This window comes from Mixophyes fleayi, chromosome 6 (genome assembly GCF_038048845.1).
Source record: "Mixophyes fleayi isolate aMixFle1 chromosome 6, aMixFle1.hap1, whole genome shotgun sequence".
Lineage (NCBI taxonomy): Eukaryota > Metazoa > Chordata > Amphibia > Anura > Limnodynastidae > Mixophyes > Mixophyes fleayi.
The window spans coordinates 15085388-15109872 of record NC_134407.1 but is presented as its reverse complement, the minus strand read 5'-3'; the positions used below and the strand labels follow the sequence as shown (position 1 = coordinate 15109872).

General features: G+C 44.0%; 1 protein-coding gene across 1 annotated transcript in view; it reads left to right on the top strand.

Moving 5' to 3' along the window:
* Nucleotides 1-24485, top strand: part of ARMH3 (armadillo like helical domain containing 3) — a 111255-nt gene that overhangs the window by 13568 nt on the left and 73202 nt on the right. Inside the window, exons 4-16 of the mRNA XM_075215893.1 lie at nt 818-964; nt 1337-1444; nt 2082-2174; nt 7409-7483; nt 10398-10484; nt 11391-11447; nt 13441-13484; nt 13840-13900; nt 15099-15145; nt 17073-17148; nt 17540-17633; nt 21987-22088; nt 24132-24190. Coding sequence (XP_075071994.1) covers nt 818-964; nt 1337-1444; nt 2082-2174; nt 7409-7483; nt 10398-10484; nt 11391-11447; nt 13441-13484; nt 13840-13900; nt 15099-15145; nt 17073-17148; nt 17540-17633; nt 21987-22088; nt 24132-24190 — 1050 coding nt within the window. The remainder of the gene's footprint in view (nt 1-817; nt 965-1336; nt 1445-2081; nt 2175-7408; nt 7484-10397; nt 10485-11390; nt 11448-13440; nt 13485-13839; nt 13901-15098; nt 15146-17072; nt 17149-17539; nt 17634-21986; nt 22089-24131; nt 24191-24485) is intronic.

The window sequence follows — 24485 nt, the reverse complement described above, 5'->3', positions numbered from 1 at the left end:
GCCATTTTATAACTTCCAGAAAATGGAGGCCTCACTTTTCTTTAAGCACTGACCACGCTAGCTCCGTCAAATTAATAAGAATAATAAATATATATAGTTTTTCCTCATTTCTCATTTGTACATAATACAGATTTATGGTGTTGCTGCGCTCAGGGGAGCTGGGTGACTAAATTCTTCGCTAGTTATTGGGTTTGCAGTAAAAGTTACAAGGATATTTCTTGGCTAATTGTACCTATTTTTCCCTATTTAATGAACTAAACAGAAGAGGTTTATTATAATATATTGGCAAACAAAAGTTCTCTCATTCCCAAGAAAAATAAATCAAATTTACTTTGGCATTAAAAAAAATTGTTATTTACAACAAAGCTGACTGACAAACCTAAAAAAATTGTCTCTGCATGTTAACTTCTGGGAATAACTTCTATTGATGTCAGTGGATGCTCACGTACTGTGTAATTTGTGGTTCGTAGTGCAAGTCGTTATGTACGAAGTCCCAGCCCGGTGTTACACCTCACGTTTTATCACTTAAGCTATGGCACATGTCATGTTTTTTATTGGCTAAGCTGTCGGCAATCCTCCCGCCATTGGTGAACTTGTTTTAAGCCTTCGGGGTATATTTACTAAACTGCGGGTTTGAAAAAGTGGGGATGTTGCCTATAGCAACCAATCAGATTCTAGCTGTTATTTTGTAGAATGTACTAAATAAATGACAGCTAGAATCTGATTGGTTGCTATAGGCAACATCACCACTTTTTCAAACCCGCAGTTTAGTAAATATACCCCTTTGTCTTCTTTGACTTAACGTTCCTCGCTCCAGGTCAACCTGGAATATCTGGAAGCGAAGCTGGAATCTCTAGATGGGGAAGAATTAATGAAGATAAAGGATAATATCAACAGTCTGTTCCAGCACTGTATCCAGGCTCTGGGAGCCGAGCACCAAATCCGAGTGGTCAACTCCTTACAGGTAAGATGCCATGTTACCTGGTCATTCTCTGAGTGTTTTGTGGGTTCTGTACAATATATGTTTTGCCCACTTTGTATAATATGAAAAATACATTTTATAATTTTTTTTTTTCAAGTTGGTCGTCCCTTTAAAAACTTTTTTTTTTTTTTCATTTTAAATGCAGCCTGAAGAGTCACTGTCAGGATATTATTATATCATTTTATATCCATAATTACTTAATTACATTTTCTCCTACACAATTGACAATACAATCAAAAGCGATGTTGTTGCTTGAACGTAGCTCTGATTTAAAGTCGGTCTCCTGCAATTCTGTGTCTTCCTGGGATAAACGGATTTGTTGTGGAATAAAGTCCTAAATCTCGTCTTTTGCAGACACTCTGTGCGTTGATTCGCGGGGTTCATCAGAAGAACAAGCCGACGTCTGGCTTTGATATTATTAACATGCTGATGGGCTTCGATAAGGCAGAGCTTCGTATGAAGGTACAAGGGCTAACGTGGTCATTTCAGCCAATTAGTGGCTGTCGGTGTTTGTAGATTAAATTCTCAGTAAGTGCAGCACAAATTAAACAATTTGCTGGAAAGTAGGAATTGATCTTGTGAAGCTCTGTGGACAGGGACAAAGACAGACATTGTGCCAGCAAAGACATTTAAATGGATTTAAAAAGCCTCTTAAACATGTTGGGGCTGATTCGTTAAGGCGCGTACCTGCTAATGTGCGTATCCCATGCAAAGTCACTGCGCATGCCTAGAACCTGGTCATATGCTACTAAACACAGCAGCGTTCACTACATCTACTTATACAAAGCACACGCACTACAGCGTACCCTCATGATACATTCTATATGCAGATTAGGAGCAGTGATCTGAATGGCTGCTACAGCTTACGGCACCTGGGATCTCGCTCATTATGGTATTATAGATGGGGAAGGATAGATGTAATTTTATTTCATTTTACTCTCAGAGTTTGATATAATTTTCACAGTGCAACAGGCCACAAAACCACTAATTATAGTGTTACAAATCTATTCATAAAGTAAGGCTTTCAGTGTCTTCTGGGATCTCTGGCTCCCCTTCCTATTACACCCTTTGATCTCATGTAAACCTTGTCTGTGCGCAGAATCTGATGGAGAGTTTGGATGTTCTGCTGTGCGGGGACGGATCAGAAAGTTTAAAGAGTCTGTGTCTGAAGCTGCTCCTCTGCTTGGTCACCGTGAGTACATCCTGCAGTGTTATAGACAGTACAGACGCACAGCCTGTGAGCAATCTCTGGGTACAGGACCCCCAGCTTCCCGGAGCTAAAGCTACAAGTAGGATTCTTATCACTGAGGATCCTCTTGTTATTTGTTTGTCTATATATGACATATATATGGGGTACACAGCATCTGTAAAAGGATTTGGCATTCTGCTGAATTCTAAGATATGTTTTCGGAATGTAATTAAATCAAGGTCCGCCCTTTTAATCCTATTAAGCAGTTATTCATCCCTGCTCCAAAAGACTTGATAGGTTTATACACAGACCTCCAGCACGGCCCCTTCCAACTGGGTCACAATGTTTCATTCTCGAATGTCCTGCTTACTTTCCTGTTGTAGTTATCACGGGGTATAAAAAGAAGTCACGGAAACAGACTGTATATTTAATTGTACCTGGTCCAGGGACTTATATACTAAACATAGTGTTATGTTATTCACCTGTACAGGCCACCAGCAAATTCAGAGGTTGTGTCTGACATCTTTGTCCACCCTCCGTCATATTTTCAGTTCTTTCCAGTCTTGACCACGCCCCAGTGATGTCACACCCCAACATCGATGACGTCACACATTACTTGTCACTAGGCCACTGAGAGATAACTTTCTCAATACATGATACAACACAGATTATAACGGTCACTGAACATCAATATTATTTTATCCTTTATAAAGGAATCTAGTATGTTGAATTATTTTCTTTACAAAGCTAATGAAATAAAAAAAAAAAAGGTTTATTGATACACAGAACATCTTTGATGGTAACACACGTTATTTACAGGGACTGGGTACTTGGTGTGAAATTCACACCAAGTTCTGCCAACTTTGTTTATTGGCAATTGGAAAGTCCACGATATGACCCCTTAGTGGCAGCTAGTGGAAACGTGGAACTAGAGCAATGAAATACTATTGTGGATCTGTTCCACTGTGCTGTGGCTGACGGCGCGCTGTGTGGACCGCACACCCAAGGCAGATTGTTGCAACCAAAATGCAGTTTATCCCGTAGATGGCAAAACACAGGTGGATGTACAATCACCAGAGAGATGGGATTCCTCGCAGGCACAGTAACCACATGTGACGGAAGCACAGTTCCTAGTCAGTAATCCATGAACACATCATACACATGTGACAGAAGCACAGTTCCTAGTCACTAATCCATGAACACAGCGTACACATGTGACGGAAGCACAGTTCCTAGTCAGTAATCCATGAACACAGCATACACATGTGACAGAAGCACAGTTCCTAGTCAGTAATCCATGAACACAGCATACACATGTGACAGAAGCACAGTTCCTAGTCAGTAATCCATGAACACAGCATACACATGTGACAGAAGCACAGTTCCTAGTCACTAATCCATGAACACATCGTACACATGTGACAGAAGCACAGTTCCTAGTCAGTAATCCATGAACACATCATACACACGTGACGGAAGCACAGTTCCTAGTCACTAATCCATGAACACAGCATACACACGTGACGGAAGCACAGTTCCTAGTCAGTAATCCATGAACACAGCGTACACATGTGACAGAAGCACAGTTCCTAGTCACTAATTCATGAACACATCGTACACATGTGACAGAAGCACAGTTCCTAGTCACTAATCCATGAACACATCATACACACGTGACGGAAGCACAGTTCCTAGTCACTAATCCATGAACACAGCATACACACGTGACGGAAGCACAGTTCCTAGTCACTAATCCATGAACACAGCATACACATGTGACAGAAGCACAGTTCCTAGTCAGTAATCCATGAACACAGCGTACACATGTGACAGAAGCACAGTTCCTAGTCAGTAATCCATGAACACGGCATACACATGTGACAGAAGCACAGTTCCTAGTCAGTAATCCATGAACACATCATACACATGTGCCGGAAGCACAGTTCCTAGTCAGTAATCCATGAACACATCATACACATGTGACAGAAGCACAGTTCCTAGTCACTAATCCATGAACACAGCGTACACATGTGACGGAAGCACAGTTCCTAGTCAGTAATCCATGAACACAGCATACACATGTGACAGAAGCACAGTTCCTAGTCACTAATCCATGAACACATCGTACACATGTGACAGAAGCACAGTTCCTAGTCACTAATCCATGAACACATCATACACACGTGACGGAAGCACAGTTCCTAGTCACTAATCCATGAACACAGCATACACACGTGACGGAAGCACAGTTCCTAGTCAGTAATCCATGAACACAGCATACACATGTGACAGAAGCACAGTTCCTAGTCAGTAATCCATGAACACAGCGTACACATGTGACAGAAGCACAGTTCCTAGTCAGTAATCCATGAACACGGCATACACATGTGACAGAAGCACAGTTCCTAGTCACTAATCCATGAACACAGCGTACACATGTGACGGAAGCACAGTTCCTAGTCAGTAATCCATGAACACAGCATACACATGTGACAGAAGCACAGTTCCTAGTCACTAATCCATGAACACATCGTACACATGTGACAGAAGCACAGTTCCTAGTCACTAATCCATGAACACATCATACACACGTGACGGAAGCACAGTTCCTAGTCACTAATCCATGAACACAGCATACACACGTGACGGAAGCACAGTTCCTAGTCAGTAATCCATGAACACAGCATACACATGTGACAGAAGCACAGTTCCTAGTCAGTAATCCATGAACACAGCGTACACATGTGACAGAAGCACAGTTCCTAGTCAGTAATCCATGAACACGGCATACACATGTGACAGAAGCACAGTTCCTAGTCAGTAATCCATGAACACATCATACACATGTGCCGGAAGCACAGTTCCTAGTCAGTAATCCATGAACACATCATACACATGTGACAGAAGCACAGTTCCTAGTCACTAATCCATGAACACAGCGTACACATGTGACGGAAGCACAGTTCCTAGTCAGTAATCCATGAACACAGCATACACATGTGACAGAAGCACAGTTCCTAGTCACTAATCCATGAACACATCGTACACATGTGACAGAAGCACAGTTCCTAGTCACTAATCCATGAACACATCATACACACGTGATGGAAGCACAGTTCCTAGTCACTAATCCATGAACACATCATACACACGTGATGGAAGCACAGTTCCTAGTCACTAATCCATGAACACAGCATACACACGTGACGGAAGCACAGTTCCTAGTCAGTAATCCATGAACACAGCATACACATGTGACAGAAGCACAGTTCCTAGTCAGTAATCCATGAACACATCGTACACATGTGACAGAAGCACAGTTCCTAGTCAGTAATCCATGAACACGGCATACACATGTGACAGAAGCACAGTTCCTAGTCAGTAATCCATGAACACAGCATACACATGTGACAGAAGCACAGTTCCTAGTCAGTAATCCATGAACACAGCGTACACATGTGACAGAAGCACAGTTCCTAGTCAGTAATCCATGAACACATCATACACATGTGACAGAAGCACAGTTCCTAGTCAGTAATCCATGAACACGGCATACACATGTGACAGAAGCACAGTTCCTAGTCAGTAATCCATGAACACAGCATACACATGTGACAGAAGCACAGTTCCTAGTCAGTAATCCATGAACACATCATACACATGTGACAGAAGCGCAGTTCCTAGTCAGTAATCCATGAACACGGCATACACATGTGACAGAAGCACAGTTCCTAGTCAGTAATCCATGAACACATCATACACATGTGCCGGAAGCACAGTTCCTAGTCAGTAATCCATGAACACAGCGTACACATGTGACAGAAGCACAGTTCCTAGTCACTAATCCATGAACACAGCGTACACATGTGGCGGAAGCACAGTTCCTAGTCACTAATCCATGAACACAGCGTACACATGTGACAGAAGCACAGTTCCTAGTCAGTAATACACTGCTCCTTCATAGAGTCAAAAACAGGTTTATCCCCTTGGATATTCCCACAGTTCTGGCGGTAGTGGTGGGAGGATTAGGGATTAGCTCCCCTCCTGTCTCCATACCTGTTCTTCCGCTCCTTCTTTACTGCGTATGACTGGCCGGAGTTTCTGAAGTATTGGTAATTTTTGTTCGTTGTTCTGTATGGTTTCACCCTGTATAGTCTACTGTTAGTACTGTGTGCGGCGCTGCGGATACCTTGTGGCGCCTAACAAATAAATGATAATAATAATAGCTTGTGATCTGTGGGAAAATTATAAATCTGAACCCCGAGTGTCCACCCTGGACCCCTGCCCCCTCCCAGTGATTGGGGGCTATTGGACCCCTGCAGTGGCGGATCCAGGGGGGGGCGATCGGGGCAATCGCTCCCCTAGCAGGGGCTTGCTGCCGACAGCTGCACACTGTGCAGATCCGTTCAGCAATGACAGTGTGCTGCCCGGCTTCTCTGATTGTGTTTTAAACACAGAGCAGCGGGGCAGCACACTGTCACTGCCGAGCGGACCTGCACATACTGTGCAGCCGCCGGCAGCCTTAGAAGTCGGAAAGGGGGTGGGGCCTAAATCGCCCCTCCCCCTACATCGCCCCGGGTGTAGCAATTTCCTAGATCCGCCCCTGCTTATATTATACAATAAATACATATTGTCTAGTTCATAACTGTGTTAATAATAACCTAAGAAATATTTCTCAACATTGACATACTGTATATTCACAATAAATAGCAATATTTGTGATATAAACTATAAAACACATGTGCGGCATTAGACCACATTGACCCCACTGGATAACGTTGGTGCTGGTAGGGCCCAGAGGTCCTGAGCTTAGAGGCACCATGTTAGGGCTATAAAAGTCCATTAACCTGATCGTTGGTTCCTCACACTTTGCTGGTGCTTGTAGAACTACATGTCCCAGCAGTCCGTGGCTCCCACAGACTGCTGTGTCCACTGTCATTTTCTTTCTTTGTTTGCTATAAGAATGTTTTTATTTATTTAACGGATCTTTTTCCCATTCATTTTATTTGGAAATACATCTCTATGAAGTTTAATAAAACTTAAACAATAAGAGTTTAGATTTCCGTGGCAGTCTGCCCTTCGTGGTATAGGTGGATTACATCTCGCCATGTAAATCACTAACATATAGGAGAGTTGATAGATCTCCCCCAGTGAGATTGTGTAATATCTGTTGCAGGAATATATATATAACAATGCAGATATTTGGATATTATTAATGATGTTTTCCTTTGTTTCAGGTGACGGATAACATCAGCCAGAATACAATACTGGAGTATGTTATGATCAACAGCATATTTGAGGCAATCTTGCAGGTATCTACGTTGCTGGATAGTATTCAAAGATCAATCAATCTGTACATTCAAAAGATATGGGGACAGTGAAAGGTGGATAGTCTGTATAAAGCACTGTGTAATATTACCCTATAAATAATAATAAAATGAATACAGCCTCTTCTGTATGTTTGGGAAGACCTTCCCAAAGTGATATATGTTGAGGAATAGAAATGGCGCCATCTACATGGATATAATCGTGAGGAAATAGATTTTATTCCTCTGTAGGTCGGCGACTCTTTGCAGACCCTTGGTATTGCTTTGTTGGAGGTTATATGTTCTGTAGTACATAGTGATTAATCCTGTGATACAGGCTCAGTGAGTCATGTGACCAGGAGAGCCGCTGGTGATGTCACAGGTGTACAGACCATCCACCGCCTGCCACTCCTTGTGCTGCCGGTGGTTTTGGAAATCGGAGCAAGATAGGAATGAATCAGTGCAACCTCTGGATCTGGGAAATCTGTCTATTCTAATAAGATGAGCAATATGGGGCAACATTTACTAAACGCAGTTAGTGCACAACGCAGATTGCTTTGATTTTGCACCAATTGCCTGTGCAGTCCCCCCAGTGTATAGCAATGTGCAAACATTACACAGTAAACTCCGACTGTTGGGGAACTACCAGATTCTACCTATAAAACACTGTTTAATAACAGAATCCAGAAGAACAACATTTGGAAAAGAATATTTGTCGTTGTTAATACTTAACTACAATGTGCTTATTGTGCGTCAAATCTGTGCTGCAAACATGCAATTCGTAAACCTCCATTTTGTCATACAGCCTCGATCGTGTCACAAAGGTTCCTTTCAGCGCATAATACACTAGCGGAGGATTTACTGTAGAACAGGAGCCGTTGTGGCCGCCTGGGCTGTCGTGTGGCCGCCTGGGCTGTCGTGTGGCCGCCTGGGCTGTCGTGTGGCCGCCTGGGCTGTCGTGTGGCCGCCTGGGCTGTCGTGTGGCCGCCTGGGCTGTCGTGTGGCCGCCTGGGCTGTCGTGTGGCCGCCTGGGCTGTCGTGTGGCCGCCTGGGCTGTCGTGTGGCCGCATTGGCTGTCGTGTGGCCGCATTGGCTGTCGTGTGACCGCATTGGCTGTCGTGTGACCGCATTGGCTGTCGTGTGGCCGCCTGGGCTGTCGTGTGGCCGCATTGGCTGTCGTGTGGCCGCCTGGGCTGTCGTGTGGCCGCATTGGCTGTCGTGTGGTCGCATTGGCTGTCGTGTGGTCGCATTGGCTGTCGTGTGGTCGCATTGGCTGTCGTGTGGCCGCATTGGCTGTCGTGTGGCCGCATTGGCTGTCGTGTGGCCGCCTGGGCTGTCGTGTGGCCGCCTGGGCTGTCGTGTGGCCGCCTGGGCTGTCGTGTGGCCGCCTGGGCTGTCGTGTGGCCGCATTGGCTGTCGTGTGGCCGCATTGGCTGTCGTGTGGTCGCATTGGCTGTCGTGTGGCCGCATTGGCTGTCGTGTGGCCGCATTGGCTGTCGTGTGGCCGACTTAGCTGTCGTGTGGCCGCATTGGCTGTCGTGTGGCCGCCTGGGCTGTCGTGTGGCCGCCTGGGCTGTCGTGTGGCCGCCTGGGCTGTCGTGTGGCCGCATTGGCTGTCGTGTGGCCGCATTGGCTGTCGTGTGGCCGCCTGGGCTGTCGTGTGGCCGCCTGGGCTGTCGTGTGGCCGCATTGGCTGTCGTGTGGCCGCATTGGCTGTCGTGTGGCCGCCTGGGCTGTCGTGTGGCCGCCTGGGCTGTCGTGTGGCCGCCTGGGCTGTCGTGTGGCCGCATTGGCTGTCGTGTGGCCGCCTTGGCTGTCGTGTGGCCGCCTTGGCTGTCGTGTGGCCGCCTGGGCTGTCGTGTGGCCGCCTGGGCTGTCGTGTGGCCGCCTGGGCTGTCGTGTGGCCGCATTGGCTGTCGTGTGATCGCATTGGCTGTCGTGTGGCCGTCTGGGCTGTCGTGTGACTCTCAGCGTCATAAAGCAGAATATAGAATGTGATGTATTCTGGCCTCTTCCTGCACAATGATCTGAGCATTATGTCCATAAAGTGAAAGGAGCACCAAAAATAAACGGAACTTTGTGTACAAGAAGGGGAATAAGTGCCTCCTATTCTGGAGAACAGACTTCTGGGCACCCTGAGAGAATCCGCCTGCTGTAGGTGTTCATGGTGTCTCGTCATTGGCCCGTGTCCTGCTCTAACTCAGTAGAACACTGACTCGCTCTTGTCATGTTACGGACATTTCCTAGATTTATCCCTAACTCTTGTTTCCATCAGTTGAACATAGAAAAATAAAGAATAAAATTCTATGAAGTGTCAACCGCAAATACACACTTGTCGGCCCCTGTGCTCTGCTCCTCCTGTCTGTAGATCAGGGGTCACCGGCAGCCTGCGTCGTACCGTCCCTATTTTATTCCTGTACTATAGAAGGAGGTGCTCCAGCTACATGTTAGTGTAGATCAGCCGTCACCAGCAGCCTGCGCCACACAGTCCCTATTTTTCCCTGTAGTATAGAAGGAGGTGCTCCAGCTACATGTTAGTGGGGCAGGTTTTTATTCAAGGCTGAGCTTTTGACAGTAGTGGCCCCGAGGTGATGTAGGGGCCAAATTGCTGGATCAATGTCTCCATCTTCTAATGGGTACTTAGGAATGTTGACCCCCATGTGATAGCATCAAGCTATATAATGTTTCACCAGAGATAGCCGGATAATGTTATATTATAATCAGGATGGACAAGACGCATCTATGCGGTTAGAATTCTCCTAATTGTCTGTTTCTACCATTAAAGCTTTGTCTATGTCTGTACCACAGGCCCCACCTTGTGCTCCCCCTGTGATATTAGTAGTTGTAACTCCTTATAAGCACGTTCCTGTTCTGACAACCTGAATAATATTATATTATAATATTGTTAACGTTCTTTCAGATCCTGTCTAACCCCCCCAGCCGCAGGGAACACGGATATGACTCGGTCGTGTTGCTCGCTCTTCTGGTCAATTACAGGAAATATGAGGTGAGTGATATTTATGAGGTATAATAGGTGCGTTGTGTAGAAGAATGGGGGCTGAGCGCATGTAGACACACAAACTGGCTGATAACAGATGGCAACAGCTTGACTGGAGTGATCCTCCTTCCCATTGTCCTAGAAGTCCGGGACCGCAGTGTCCTCCCACATATCATGTGTGTAATGTAAATAAGTGTATTCCACCAGTCATTTAGAATGATTGTTTTCTTTATGCTGACAGTCATGAAGGCGAAAAGGTGATGAAGTAAAGGGTAGCAATTACACATTTATATCAGAAGGGGGCGTCAGAGAGCTTGGCTGATGACGTGCAGAAATAGAGAATGGCTGGAACACACTAAACAGTCAGCGGTTAGCCTGTGTCTGTCATTGAGCGCTGCAGCGACACCGTTGTGCTCTCTGCCGCCCCCTCCTGGCATAAATAGGGGCAGGCATTCAGAGAGGCTTCACTCTTGCTATGTTGCTGAGCAGTGTTATCTCGGCAGAGCTTTTCATGGAAGCCCTGCACAGGCAGGGGTAGATGGCAGGAATGAGGGGGGGGATATTTCTTGTTAACTGGTCTGTTGAAAAATGTAGTGCAGGCAACTTGTAACTCTCCAACTGTTATTGAACTCCAAGTACCAGGTGTAGACTGTCAGTAGATGCTGGTACTTGTAGTTCCCCAACAGCTAGAGAGTCTCCAACCCTAATGTAATTATGTTTTGTATGTAAAAGGGGGGAGGGGGAGAGTTTATCTCTTGGTTTAATATCCCGCTGTGACCGCATGTGTCTGTACCATCAATATATATTACTGCCAGTAAGGAGATTTTCCTGCACAGTTTAATTTGTAACTAAGCTTATTCCAGCTACAGTTAATGTACGTTCAGTAATCCGTTGTCATGTTTTCTCTCTCTCCAGTCTGTGAACCCGTACATCGTAAAGCTGTCTATAGTGGACGATGAGGGAACATTGAATGTGAGTAAGATCTCGTTGTCTCCATTCTCCTCCTCTTCATCTCTGTGACGTCGTTGTCTCCATTCTCCTCCTCCTTCATCTCTGTGACGTCGTTGTCTCCGTTCTCCTCCTCTTCATCTCTGTGACGTCGTTGTCTCCGTTCTCCTCCTCTTCATCTCTGTGACGTCGTTGTCTCCATTCTCCTCCTCTTCATCTCTGTGACGTCGTTGTCTCCATTCTCCTCCTCTTCATCTCTGTGACGTCGTTGTCTCCATTCTCCTCCTCCTTCATCTCTGTGACGTCGTTGTCTCCATTCTCCTCCTCTTCATCTCTGTGACGTCGTTGTCTCCATTCTCCTCCTCCTTCATCTCTGTGACGTCGTTGTCTCCATTCTCCTCCTCTTCATCTCTGTGACGTCGTTGTCTCCATTCTCCTCCTCCTTCATCTCTGTGACGTCGTTGTCTCCATTCTCCTCCTCCTTCATCTCTGTGACGTCGTTGTCTCCATTCTCCTCCTCCTTCATCTCTGTGACGTCGTTGTCTCCATTCTCCTCCTCCTTCATCTCTGTGACGTCGTTGTCTCCGTTCTCCTCCTCTTCATCTCTGTGACGTCGTTGTCTCCATTCTCCTCCTCTTCATCTCTGTGACGTCGTTGTCTCCGTTCTCCTCCTCTTCATCTCTGTGACGTCGTTGTCTCCGTTCTCCTCCTCTTCATCTCTGTGACGTCGTTGTCTCCATTCTCCTCCTCTTCATCTCTGTGACGTCGTTGTCTCCGTTCTCCTCCTCTTCATCTCTGTGACGTCGTTGTCTCCGTTCTCCTCCTCCTTCATCTCTGTGACGTCGTTGTCTCCGTTCTCCTCCTCCTTCATCTCTGTGACGTCGTTGTCTCCATTCTCCTCCTCTTCATCTCTGTGACGTCGTTGTCTCCATTCTCCTCCTCCTTCATCTCTGTGACGTCGTTGTCTCCATTCTCCTCCTCCTTCATCTCTGTGACGTCGTTGTCTCCGTTCTCCTCCTCCTTCATCTCTGTGACGTCGTTGTCTCCGTTCTCCTCCTCCTTCATCTCTGTGACGTCGTTGTCTCCATTCTCCTCCTCTTCATCTCTGTGACGTCGTTGTCTCCATTCTCCTCCTCCTTCATCTCTGTGACGTCGTTGTCTCCATTCTCCTTCATCTCTGTGACGTCGTTGTCTCCATTCTCCTCCTCCTTCATCTCTGTGACGTCGTTGTCTCCGTTCTCCTCCTCTTCATCTCTGTGACGTCGTTGTCTCCGTTCTCCTCCTCCTTCATCTCTGTGACGTCGTTGTCTCCGTTCTCCTCCTCCTTCATCTCTGTGACGTCGTTGTCTCCATTCTCCTCCTCCTTCATCTCTGTGACGTCGTTGTCTCCATTCTCCTCCTCTTCATCTCTGTGACGTCGTTGTCTCCATTCTCCTCCTCTTCATCTCTGTGACGTCGTTGTCTCCATTCTCCTTCATCTCTGTGACGTCGTTGTCTCCATTCTCCTCCTCCTTCATCTCTGTGACGTCGTTGTCTTCATTCTCCTCCTCTTCATCTCTGTGACGTCGTTGTCTCCATTCTCCTCCTCCTTCATCTCTGTGACGTCGTTGTCTCCATTCTCCTTCATCTCTGTGACGTCGTTGTCTCCATTCTCCTCCTCCTTCATCTCTGTGACGTCGTTGTCTTCATTCTCCTCCTCTTCATCTCTGTGACGTCGTTGTCTCCATTCTCCTCCTCCTTCATCTCTGTGACGTCGTTGTCTCCATTCTCCTCCTCTTCATCTCTGTGACGTCGTTGTCTCCATTCTCCTCCTCCTTCATCTCTGTGACGTCGTTGTCTCCATTCTCCTCCTCTTCATCTCTGTGACGTCGTTGTCTCCATTCTCCTCCTCTTCATCTCTGTGACGTCGTTGTCTCCATTCTCCTCCTCCTTTATCTCTGTGACGTCGGATATGTCATGGTTATAAGAATAATAATAATAATAATTTGGAACTTTGTTGTTGCTTTTCTTATTCCAGGGGATGGGACTGGTAATTGCCCGGGCATTATTCGAATACAACACGTATGTATACAGAAATATGTCCACATGTGTCTGTCTTGTGTTACCTGGTGTCTGGATAGTGTAATGACCGTGATGAATTCACTAGTGGTCCCCTGTGTCCATCTCGTCTGAGTTTTGCACCGTGTGTATATATATATATATGTGTAGATGTATGATGAGGTACTGTAGACAGGTCCTGATATCATTATGGATGTAGTAGCAGTTTGCTAAGTCTCTCATTACTCTAACTTACACTAGTCTGGTGGAACCTGATTTCTGATTGGTCGATGCTGGTTACAGCACATCATGTGCGCCATGTTGTATAACCGCAGGATTGCTCCGCATCTTACTGGATTGTGTTGGTTTTCTCTTTCAGACAATACCGGGACAAGCAGGAAGAGAACCAGACAGGGTTTTTTTCAGCCCTAACGAATATGGTGAGTATCATAATTTGGTTTGATTAATAATTTATTGATGGCTTTGCTTCTTGTGGCCCAGTGTCTGGGTAACCGGTGGGGTAAGAATTGGGTACCAGCTGGTAGGTGCAGGGGGCCATAAGTATTGTCTGGGCTCTCAGAAGCGGAGGTGGTAAGACCCCCTTGCTGTCACACACTGCACTCTGTGATTCTAGGGTTAGGCCGGGCTCCGGGGCCCAGTGAGTCCTGACTGTGCTGTGTCCTTTACATCTAGGCCCAGAGAAATCCTGGAGGAATTACTGCTCCGCTGGAAGCCTCTAGGGAGGCCGACCGCAGACCTTTGTAATGCAGCTGGAAGCCTCTAGGGAGGCCGACCGCAGACCTTTGTAATGCAGCTGGAAGCCTCTAGGAGGCCGACCGCAGAGCTTTGTAATGCAGCTGGAAGCCTCTAGGAGGCCGACCGCAGAGCTTTGTAATGCAGCTGGAAGCCACTAGGAGGCCGACCGCAGAGCTTTGTAATGCAGCTGGAAGCCTCTAGGAGGCCGACCGCAGAGCTTTGTAATGCAGCTGGAAGCCTCTAGGAGGCCGATCGCAGAGCTTTGTAATGCAGCTGGAAGCCACTAGGGAGGCCGACCGCAGAGCTTTGTAATGCAGCTGGAAGCCACTAGGAGCCCGACCGCAGAGCTTTGTAATGCAGCTGGAAGCCTCTAGGGAGGCCGACCGCAGAGCTTTGTAATGCAGCTGGAAGCCACTAGGGAGGCCGACCGCAGAGCTTTGTAATGCAGCTGGAAGCCACTAGGAGGCCGATCGCAGAGCTTTGTAATGCAGCTGGAAGCCACTAGGGAGGCCGACCGCAGAGCTTTGTAATGCAGCTGGAAGCCACTAGGAGCCCGACCGCAGAGCTTTGTAATGCAGCTGGAAGCCTCTAGGGACGCTTTTATATCCTCTATTGGATCTTCTGATCCTTGAACAAGGTCCAGCTCACGTGGATTCCTCTGTGTCTTCCTGGTTTGGCATCCTCTAAAACATTTATTGTGGAATAACTCCACCCCCCCCCTCCCCTCCAGCTTTGTGAACAGGTAACCAGTGTAATCAGTGCTTGGTCCTACTGTCTGCTTTTTGCTGTGGAAGACGAATGTTAAGAAACACGTTGACCAAGTCCTTGTTTTCTGACTTAACCACATTGCTTCAAACATTGCAATTCTCTCTGTCTCCACAGGTGGGCAGTATGTTCATAGCAGACGCGGACGAGAAGATCTCCGTGCAGTAAGCGTTCCTGTGTTTGTGTTTATTGTGACTTATGTGATGAGATACAAGCGTCTGTTCATGTGTACAAACAGTAGCTGCAGTGGCTGGAAATACAGAACAATGTGGCTATTGCAGTTTTGTGCCATATTATAGCATTTTTTTTATTTATTGAAAATTGTGGTCTGCTGTTGAACTACAGTTCCCAGCATGCCTTGGCAGACAAACACTGTTTTGACCGTGGCTGCTCCAATCCTGTAGTTAGAGACTGTATAGCAGCTACTGAATGATGACTGTGCAGCGAGGACACACACGGACCCTTCAGCCAATGGCTCTGAGACCATAGAACTATTTCAATATATTAAAAACATTTCAGCAACTGGACAGAATTCTTCTTCTAAATCCCCCCCGATCCCATATGTTTTATATATTTTCCATAAGATTTCTACAAGTGTGTTATAAAGATATCTATTGGCTATAACAAAGTATTCACCGGCTGTGACTTTAGTTTTCTTACATAATAGAATCCGTTTATTCCTGGATTCTTTCAGCTGATCAGTGTCAAATAACAACATAAACTCTGAAGTGTAATTGATGAAAACAGACAATCAGTGATTATTGAAGTAGTCACTGCCCTTGTTTAATACCGGGTAGAATTATCCTTTCATTGGAATTACAGCTTTGAGACTCTATGGCCACTGGGCAGACTCAGATGTCACATAAATATATGTAATGATCCCTGTATGGTCTCTCGTATGAGGTTAATCTGTTCTATGATGGATGTGTGCTGAATCTGTCTCCTGTCAGTTACATACTATGTTACTGACTGTATGGAGGGATATGGGGGGGGGGGTCATAAAACCTCATATAATATAAGGACGCAGATCTGGAACATGTCCAGCATGACATACAGGTAGATTCAGGGGGGTAAAGGCTCCAATATTATTAATTGGCAATTGAATACAGCAGGATTAATTGCTACATTAAATGGGGATATTAATAAATTCCCTGTAAATTGATTCCAGTTCCTTGACAGGATATAGAATATCTAGAATAATAATACACTTAGTACTTGTATGATAACTAGGGGAACACAGAGGATAAACCTACATCCCCCGAGTCTCCGGTCACTACGTGCTGTGACCTTCCGCCAGCATCTGACAATGTAAACTAGAGATGCTCAGGCTCGGTTCCTCGGAAACTGAACACACCCGAACTTAGGGGATCCGGCTCGGTACTGTCGCGCACCCCTGGCAAAACTTCATTGTGACGTAGTCGGATCTCGCGAGTTTTGAACTCCAACATAACGGTGGGAGGGAGGGCGGACCCCCATTTTTTCTTTTCTGCCACTGCTGTGTGCCAATGTGTCCTAGATGTGCTAGGAACTGCCGTGTGTTTGTGTCATTGCTCTGTCGCTTACCATCCAGCCAGGTCGCTGCAGTATTTGTCCGAAAGTGTATGAAAATAATATTGTGATCTGTGAGGTAGTCAAAATTGACTGCAAATGACTTGACACCACTATCTATTAAATTTATTTACAGCTTGTGTGCAGCTGTATTAGGAGTTATCTGCTGCAATTGGTATTCCAGCGCTGAGTGTGGACCTATATCCGCTTAATTAAATATACGACTTGAAATTAGTGTTATTGAGGTTAATAATAACGGGGGAACAAAAAAAGAGCAAAAATTATGTGATTTTTAGCATAGTTTAGGATTTTTTCTAAACAATCCAAAACCAAAACACACGAGGGCGGTTTTACCAAAACCAAAACACGAAGCTAATCCAGTTACAAAACCAAAACCACTGGGGTCAGTGAGCATCTCTAATGTAAACTTGTTTATTACCGCTAGTAGACCTAGCTACACGTATGTGCGGTACTTACAGAATTAGGCTTATTCTTCTGCATTCGTTATATTTTGTGTAATTGAGGCTGTTTTGTGTTGAACAGAACTAATGAGGCCATCTTACTAGCACTGTACGAAGCCGTGCATCTCAATAGGAACTTCATCACGGTCCTGGCGCAGGTGAGTCCTTCCCGCTTCCTGCTGTACTTATCTGTCAATGTAAATATATTGTTTCAATAGAAGGGGCGTATCTAGCACTTAACTAGCACTAGTCTCCGCCTCCAGCGCAATGTTGCGCGAGCATGATCGTGGCTCCTCCCCTGCAGTACAGCACAGCTGGGTACATACTTTAAATGATTTGTTTGCCTTCTAATTATATTTCCTCTATATATTATATCCGCAATACTCTCTGTTGCAGCCATAGCTCTCATTGTCCCCTGTTTTCTGTGATTCTCCCATGTGTGGTGAAATCTTCATGTAGGTTCTGAATGCTCGATACCCCATTATTATATTACCGTTGTCTTTGTTATTGTTGTGGACGACCTCTCACCATCTCTCCACCTGTATTTAGAGTCATCCTGAGATGGGGTTAGTGACGGTACCAATCAGCCCGATTCCTACCACGCCAACAACCCCGCTGGGTACAACTCCCCCCTCCTCCGATGGTACGGTCCGTTTTTATGACATTATTTAATCAGTTGTTTTTTTTCTTTAATGTTTCTGTTATTGTTTATATGTTTATGTATTGTGTTTGGAGATAAGAACACTGTAATTAATAGCCGGTTTCACATTCATACTTTCACATTGAATAATAACGGCGCTACGGATACCTAGTGGCGCCCTATAAATAAAAATTTATAATAATAATAATAATATAGAGATGATTATATAAGGCAGATATATATCCTGCAACCACACTTAGCATATTGATAATTATACACATTTAACTACCTATTATTACATAACCAGATAAACCTATAACCCACAGACTGATCTTCTAGAATCTGTTGTATTTGTGTTGTACATAAATGCCTGAAATATGTGTATCATCATGTGATTCATCTTTACTGCAACTTTAAAAGTCCCCTTCTGTTAGATGTAGTTGAACTAAGTTTATTCCATAACACTATCTACCGTTCCTCCTGAACTTTTCCAGCCCCAGACATGTACAACATCTCACAAAATGGTTTTCCTTCCCAAAATATATATAAATGTTCTTCTATTCATCTTCTCAGCGATTCTGCTTTAATAATAAAATATTATTGTGTGTATGTGTGTGTATATATATATATATACAGAGACGGCTTTGAAAACGAGCGGAGTCTGTTTCTCTCATTCGTGTAATCACAGTGATCTGCGGCTGTGTTTTTGGAGGACAATTCATGCGGCTGTCGGTGCGTTTGTAAAAATATCTTGCTCAGATTTATACCCAGAGCCGCGCTCTCTGCAGCTATTTACACAGTTTGTGTTGGACAGAACTTATACCAGCATTATGTCTGACATCCTCCATTGCCGTGAAATTAGTTTATTATGTACAGTTCATGTAATTTAACTGGTCTCCTCTCCTTCCTGGTGTAAAAGACGCACTGTGGTATACATATCGATTTATGATGCACAAGTGATGCTAATATGTGTATAATCTCCAGAAGATAATAAATTTATACACCGAGAGGTCTAATGTCATCACTTATAATCTGTGAGTTATGATGTCATCATCGCCACTTATTAGGACAACCTGTGTATTCTAAGGAATAAGGCATCCGGCCTCCTACTGTCTCTATGGTCTTAGGGATCCCGGGTTACTTATAATATCCTTATAAATTACAGTTGGCCGTAGATTATCCCATATAGTTTGTCATGTTGCATGGCAGGTTATTAACGCTTTACTCATGTGAGTATATTACATTGTCCCTGCCAAATGCAGCTCTGTCCTCCCATCATATAATCACAGTATTGGATGGGTCCCACAAGATCGCCGTTCTCGTCTCCTGAAACACTCTGTGCTTCTGTGAGCATGCTGATGGTGAGGACAGTGGCAGGTGGGGGGTCTGACCGGGGCGGTGCACCTGTCAAACCGTAACGCAGGTGTCTTAAGGCGAGCTCAGGGAGGACAGAAACCTCCCGGACACTTTAAATCTGGGAGAACACGGACAAGTGAAGCTCAAGGGAATATAAAGCGCTACCTGCTGCTCCCTGATGTCTAAGACAGCCGGTGACCAGGGGGGTAAGTGAGGATCAGTGTTTGGGCTGTTTATTCTGGTGCTTTTCATTTATAGAAATTGTGTGTACCTTGTTTAGCTGTTTTCATTTTTTTAGGCTAATTTTATTTTGCTTCGGGTGGTATTTACCATATTTCGGCCAGTGTTACTTTTTGTTTCAGCTAGTATTTCCCATATATCTGTTCTCTCTCTCTCTCTCTTTTTTATATTTGAATATGTTTTCCTTTTTAGTCTGGTGATGATCTTGTTTGGGTTGGTGTTTTATATATTTTGGTTATTTGTGTTTATTTTTTATTTCCTTGTGTGTTCTTTATCCAGGCTGCTGTGTGTTTTCTTTTATATAGGCTATTTAGATTACTCTGTCTTTGGTGATTCTATTGTCTGCTCAGTCTGGTGATTTCTCTTATTTATTTAGGCTGCCGTTTCTCTTCTTTATTCAATCTGGTGATTCTCTTTTCTATTTAAGGTTGGCAATTCTCTTATTTAGGCTGAAGAAGGTTTTTTGTATGTATTTATTTAGGCTGGTGTTGTATTCATTAAGGCTGTTGGTTTTATTATTTATGTAGGTTGTTGATTCTTTTGTTTAGACCGGTATTTTTGTATTTATTTAGGATTGCGATAATTTTACTCATTTAGGCTGCCGTGTGTCTTTTGGAATTAGGATGTGTTTAGGCTGACCGTACTCTTATTTATTTAGGTTCGTGATTCTCTTATTTATTTAGATTACAAATTCTATTTATCCGAAACTGGAGATTCTCTTTATTAAGGCTGCCAATTATTTTATTCAGTCTGTGTTTCTACGTCTGGTGATTCTCTTTATTTATTAAGGCTGGCAGTTATTTTATTTATTTGTTTTGCGGTTTCCCATATGTATTTAGTTTGGCTACTGTGTTGTATTTTTAGGCTGGTGTTTCTTTGTTTGGCGATTCTCTTATTTATTTAAGCTGTGAATTGTTGTTATTTAGGCTATTGTTTTATTTGTTTAGGCTACTTTTTCTCTTATAATCTTTTTTTAGTCTGGTTTCGTTAATTCCTTATGTACGCTGCCTTTTGCCAAGGCTATCGTTTGGCTTTTTTTTAAATTAGGCTTATTAAAGGTACTCACACAGGCAATGGTTATATGAATTTTATTTGAAAGTTCTTTTCACAAATGATCTTTTCATTAAACACACAGAGCAATCTAAATCTGATAAATATAATTTAGTTAGCACGTGCATAAAAAAAGATCTGTTAACTCATATACACATATAGCAATACAATTGTTTTCTAGCAAAAAGTATTTGAGAACGTTCAATTGAGAGGGGGGTATTCAATTGTCAGCGAGTTGTTTTTTTTGACCACGTTAAGTCATTTTAACGCTGTTTTTCATGATGTTCGAGCGGGTTAACTTTACCCGCAATTCAATTTAATTTTTAACGCTACGTTTTATTTTCATGAAGCGGTCCTCTCGCGCTCCAGTAGAAGGTCTTATGAAGGTATAGGGTGTGCAAGAGGCAGCCGCGTTAAAAGCTATTCAATTGTTTTTTAACGCGGCGGGTTAAACAGGAAAATATGCTGTGTTATCTCGCATCTTCTTGGGGTGTGTTAAAAATAAAAAACCTCTGAAAAGTATTTGAAATCATGTAATAATGTGGAAAAAAAGTTAAAATTGTTTTTCACTAATGCCTAACTTGTGTAAGTTGATTTTCTTGTGAAAAAATAATGACATAAAACAAACATAAAAAAAATAATAAAAATAAAATTACTAATTTAATTATATTTATATATGTTTTTGGTACAAATATGAATGTAGTAATGTGTTCTGACATTGTATAGATGATTGTATGGTAAAAAATAGTTCAATTAAAAAATATGCTAAAGAAAGTACTGTAATGTAGATATCATCAATGTGTAAAACAATCTAATGTATGGAAATGTATGCAAAACCTTTTTTTTTGTGTTCTACATGACCGCGTTACAACTCCCGTTCACTCACCCAAAATCTCGCAAACACAATTTTTAACACGTAGGGGCAGCGTTCCCTCTTTTTCAAGTGAATTGCACGAGTTTTCCCGCTAATTCAAAACGGTCGCTATTGTCATCAAAAACCTGCGAAAGATTTTTATTTTTTCACGCTGTGGGGAAAAAAATAACTCGCTAACAATTGAATATCCCCCAGAGCATTTGTTTGCAGTGCAGAGAATATGTAACTTCAATCCCTGCCCCAATGGAGCTTACAATCTAAATTCCCTACCGCACAAGAAACTGACGGGGGAAACCAAGGCAAACACGGGGAGAACATACAATCCCCACACAGGTAGAGCCCTGGTTAGAAATTAACCCATGACCCCCCTCAACGCTGTGGGACAGCAATGCTAACCACAGTGCCACCACAGCACATCTTGTGATCTTATTTTGGCTAGTGGTTCTGTCATTTATTTATTAAGGCTGACCTGCTTTTATATTAGGCTGGTGGCTCTCGTATTTAAGATGACGTTTACAATATGTCGCCCGGCGTTGGTCTTTCTTACTGACCTAAGCTTGTGTTTCCTTTATTTACCCTGGAATCAGTGTCACTATTTATAAGTGAACTAAAATAATCTGGGTGTTAGTGGAGTACAACATGTCAGTGAATTTGATACACTCTTCACATTTTTACTTTCATGTGCAATTTGTCGTCATAATTAATTGCGACACAACCAGTAAATCCTTTAGACGTGCGCCCTGATGGTACACTCCAGTAATAGTATCACCTTAGCTGTGCTGTGAATCATTCCATTATTAAGCAGTACCACGTTGATAATTATTTATCTCTTGCAGTGATCAGCCCGACGGAGCTTCCCCTCGATGCCGATGTGCAAACCAGTAATCTGCTCATTACCTTCCTGAAGTACAGCTCCCTTGTCATGCAGGACACTAAAGGTAAACGCTGGGAATTGTCATCCCTGTCTCTGTCACGCTGGCGATCATGCCGAACAATCGTCCAGACGCCAGCGAGTTCTGTGTATAGCGGAGCTCCATTGTGCCGCGATTCCCTTGACAGACCGTGTCATACAGAGAGCTCTGTGACCGACACGTTGACGTTGGTTCTCTGTGTGATTTATCTGGATGCTGTGAAGGTCTTTTAATCAGTATTTTTCTACCTGCCATAACGGTCTCCGTTTCTGTGTACAGAGACTGCTTCATTCTCTGTAGAGGGATTGTCAGTCCCTTAACGATAGGACCCAATAGGTGATTTATTTGCAGGCTTTTGTAGCTCTGCACTGTTCTGTGTTAAAGGGGTTTCACCACCTTCTGATGACTTTAATTTATTGGACTGTTTGTGTCTTTCTGCAACGGTGACTAAGCATAATGCTCTCTCTTCTAGACTCTCGTCTGTGGTTTTCAGAAAGAGTTTCGTATCCTCTCATTAGACAAAGTCGTTTATTTTTCCTGCCCTGGTATTGCCACCTTAAAGCTTCTCTCTGGGTCCAGTGCAGAGACCTGTGTGTTATCCTATGAGCAGGGAAAATGATCTATGCTGTTTGATAATATAAAGACATGACTGAAAAGCACAGAAGGAAGCTATAAAGATAAGGCGGTATGTTTAGTAAAAGCAGCAGGACAGCTGGTACCGTCGCCTGGAGTGGGAAAATTCTGTAAAAGGTGATCTGAAAAAATACAACTTTTTGTTTGGGAAGATCCAGGGCTGCAGAGAGCAAACTTGAACCTTGGTGCGGCCACTTCTTGGCAGCTTTCCTCCCCATGTTGCACATGCAGGCGTGGGAAGCTATTGGTTCGTGCAGTTATTACCCCCCCTCCCCCTTCACAATCCGGTGCAGATGGGGCCGTGAATCCACACCGCGCCATCAATGCTGCTGCCAGGCGTGCAAGATACGTCCAGGCTTGGGTAGTTTTTACCTGTCCACCGCTACGTCCGCCCCTGTGCCCATGCCTATGTTTATGGTTCCCATTTTGGTTTAATTTTTAGACTAATATGTTTTCTCCTGTGCACAGTATTAATATATTGAATTCAGTCCTTGTTTTCTATAAATGGTATTCAAGGGGTTTCCACCTACAATCTTAGCTTAATGCATTACATTTATTTAATCTGTCCTTCAGTGCTCTTCACCAATGCCTCCATACACTGCCGTTTATTTTCAGTCTTTGAATATAAAAAGAAACAAAATATGAGCATAACTATGTGCAAATGCACCGACATCCACACATTACTGGTAGTCTGTGCAGATTGTGATGTAGAATTAGTTTTATAGGTAGCCCAAGATTATATACTTCTCTCTATGGACAGGTCAGCTGATTGTCATCATTAATGTAACCTGAAATTAATGTTTCCAACATCATTATTTTATATGTGAGCACCTGTCATAAATGGGGACTGCAGTCTTCCTGGTGTCCCCACCTCCTTATGTTTCATTTCTGACTTCACAGCACGGGTTGATAATAAGACAGCCACATGGCACACCTGCCATCTGTCCTGATGTTGCTGAGAGAGTCCTGTTTTTTGGCAGGCAAGATCTGTGACCTTTCTCACCCCATGAGGGTGTGGTTTGGGGTGGATCATAACATTAGCATATTGGGGGTGTGGCCTATTTTGTCCAAGTCTCCGTTCCGGAATGTTGCGTGTTATGACGCTGTGATGATGTGGACAATGGAGCAGTTATACGTCTTCATCCCGCCACTGGTCCCAGAATACAGAGAATACTATTGTCCAGGCAGTTTTGTCTATTTTCCATTCTCTTACATACAACGAAGGATATGTTGTGTAGAGACTACTGTATTCAATGCACAGACCTGCGCTTATCTGTTGTCATATCCAAGGGCAACATCAATAAATATCAGCTGGAAGTTGGAGCTCCCCTTTAATGTAAAGCAGGAGAGCTCACACAACACTTACTATACATTATATTACATTATAATGTGTGTACAGGGTGACATACTCATCACTGTCTCTATTCCTTGTTGTAGATGAACACCGGCTTAATAGCGGTAAACTGTGTCTGATCATCCTGACGTGTATTGCTGAGGTGAGTCTTCATTACAATGAATTAATACCCTGTATGTGTGTATGTTTAGCATAGTATACATCCTATGGGACGCTCTAATATCTAACTATACAAGTTTGCAAAATTGAAAGATGCACTTTTATTTGCCTGACAAAGCCCCCCTCTGTGTATGATGATGATGCTGATATTGGGGTGCATGGCTGCAGTTTGAGATAGGCAAGGTGTTCAGTATGGACACATGTTAAAATGTTTCTGCAGTTTCATCTGGGGGTGTAAGACGTGAGGCTGATTTTGATTGGATGACATTTGGGGGCAT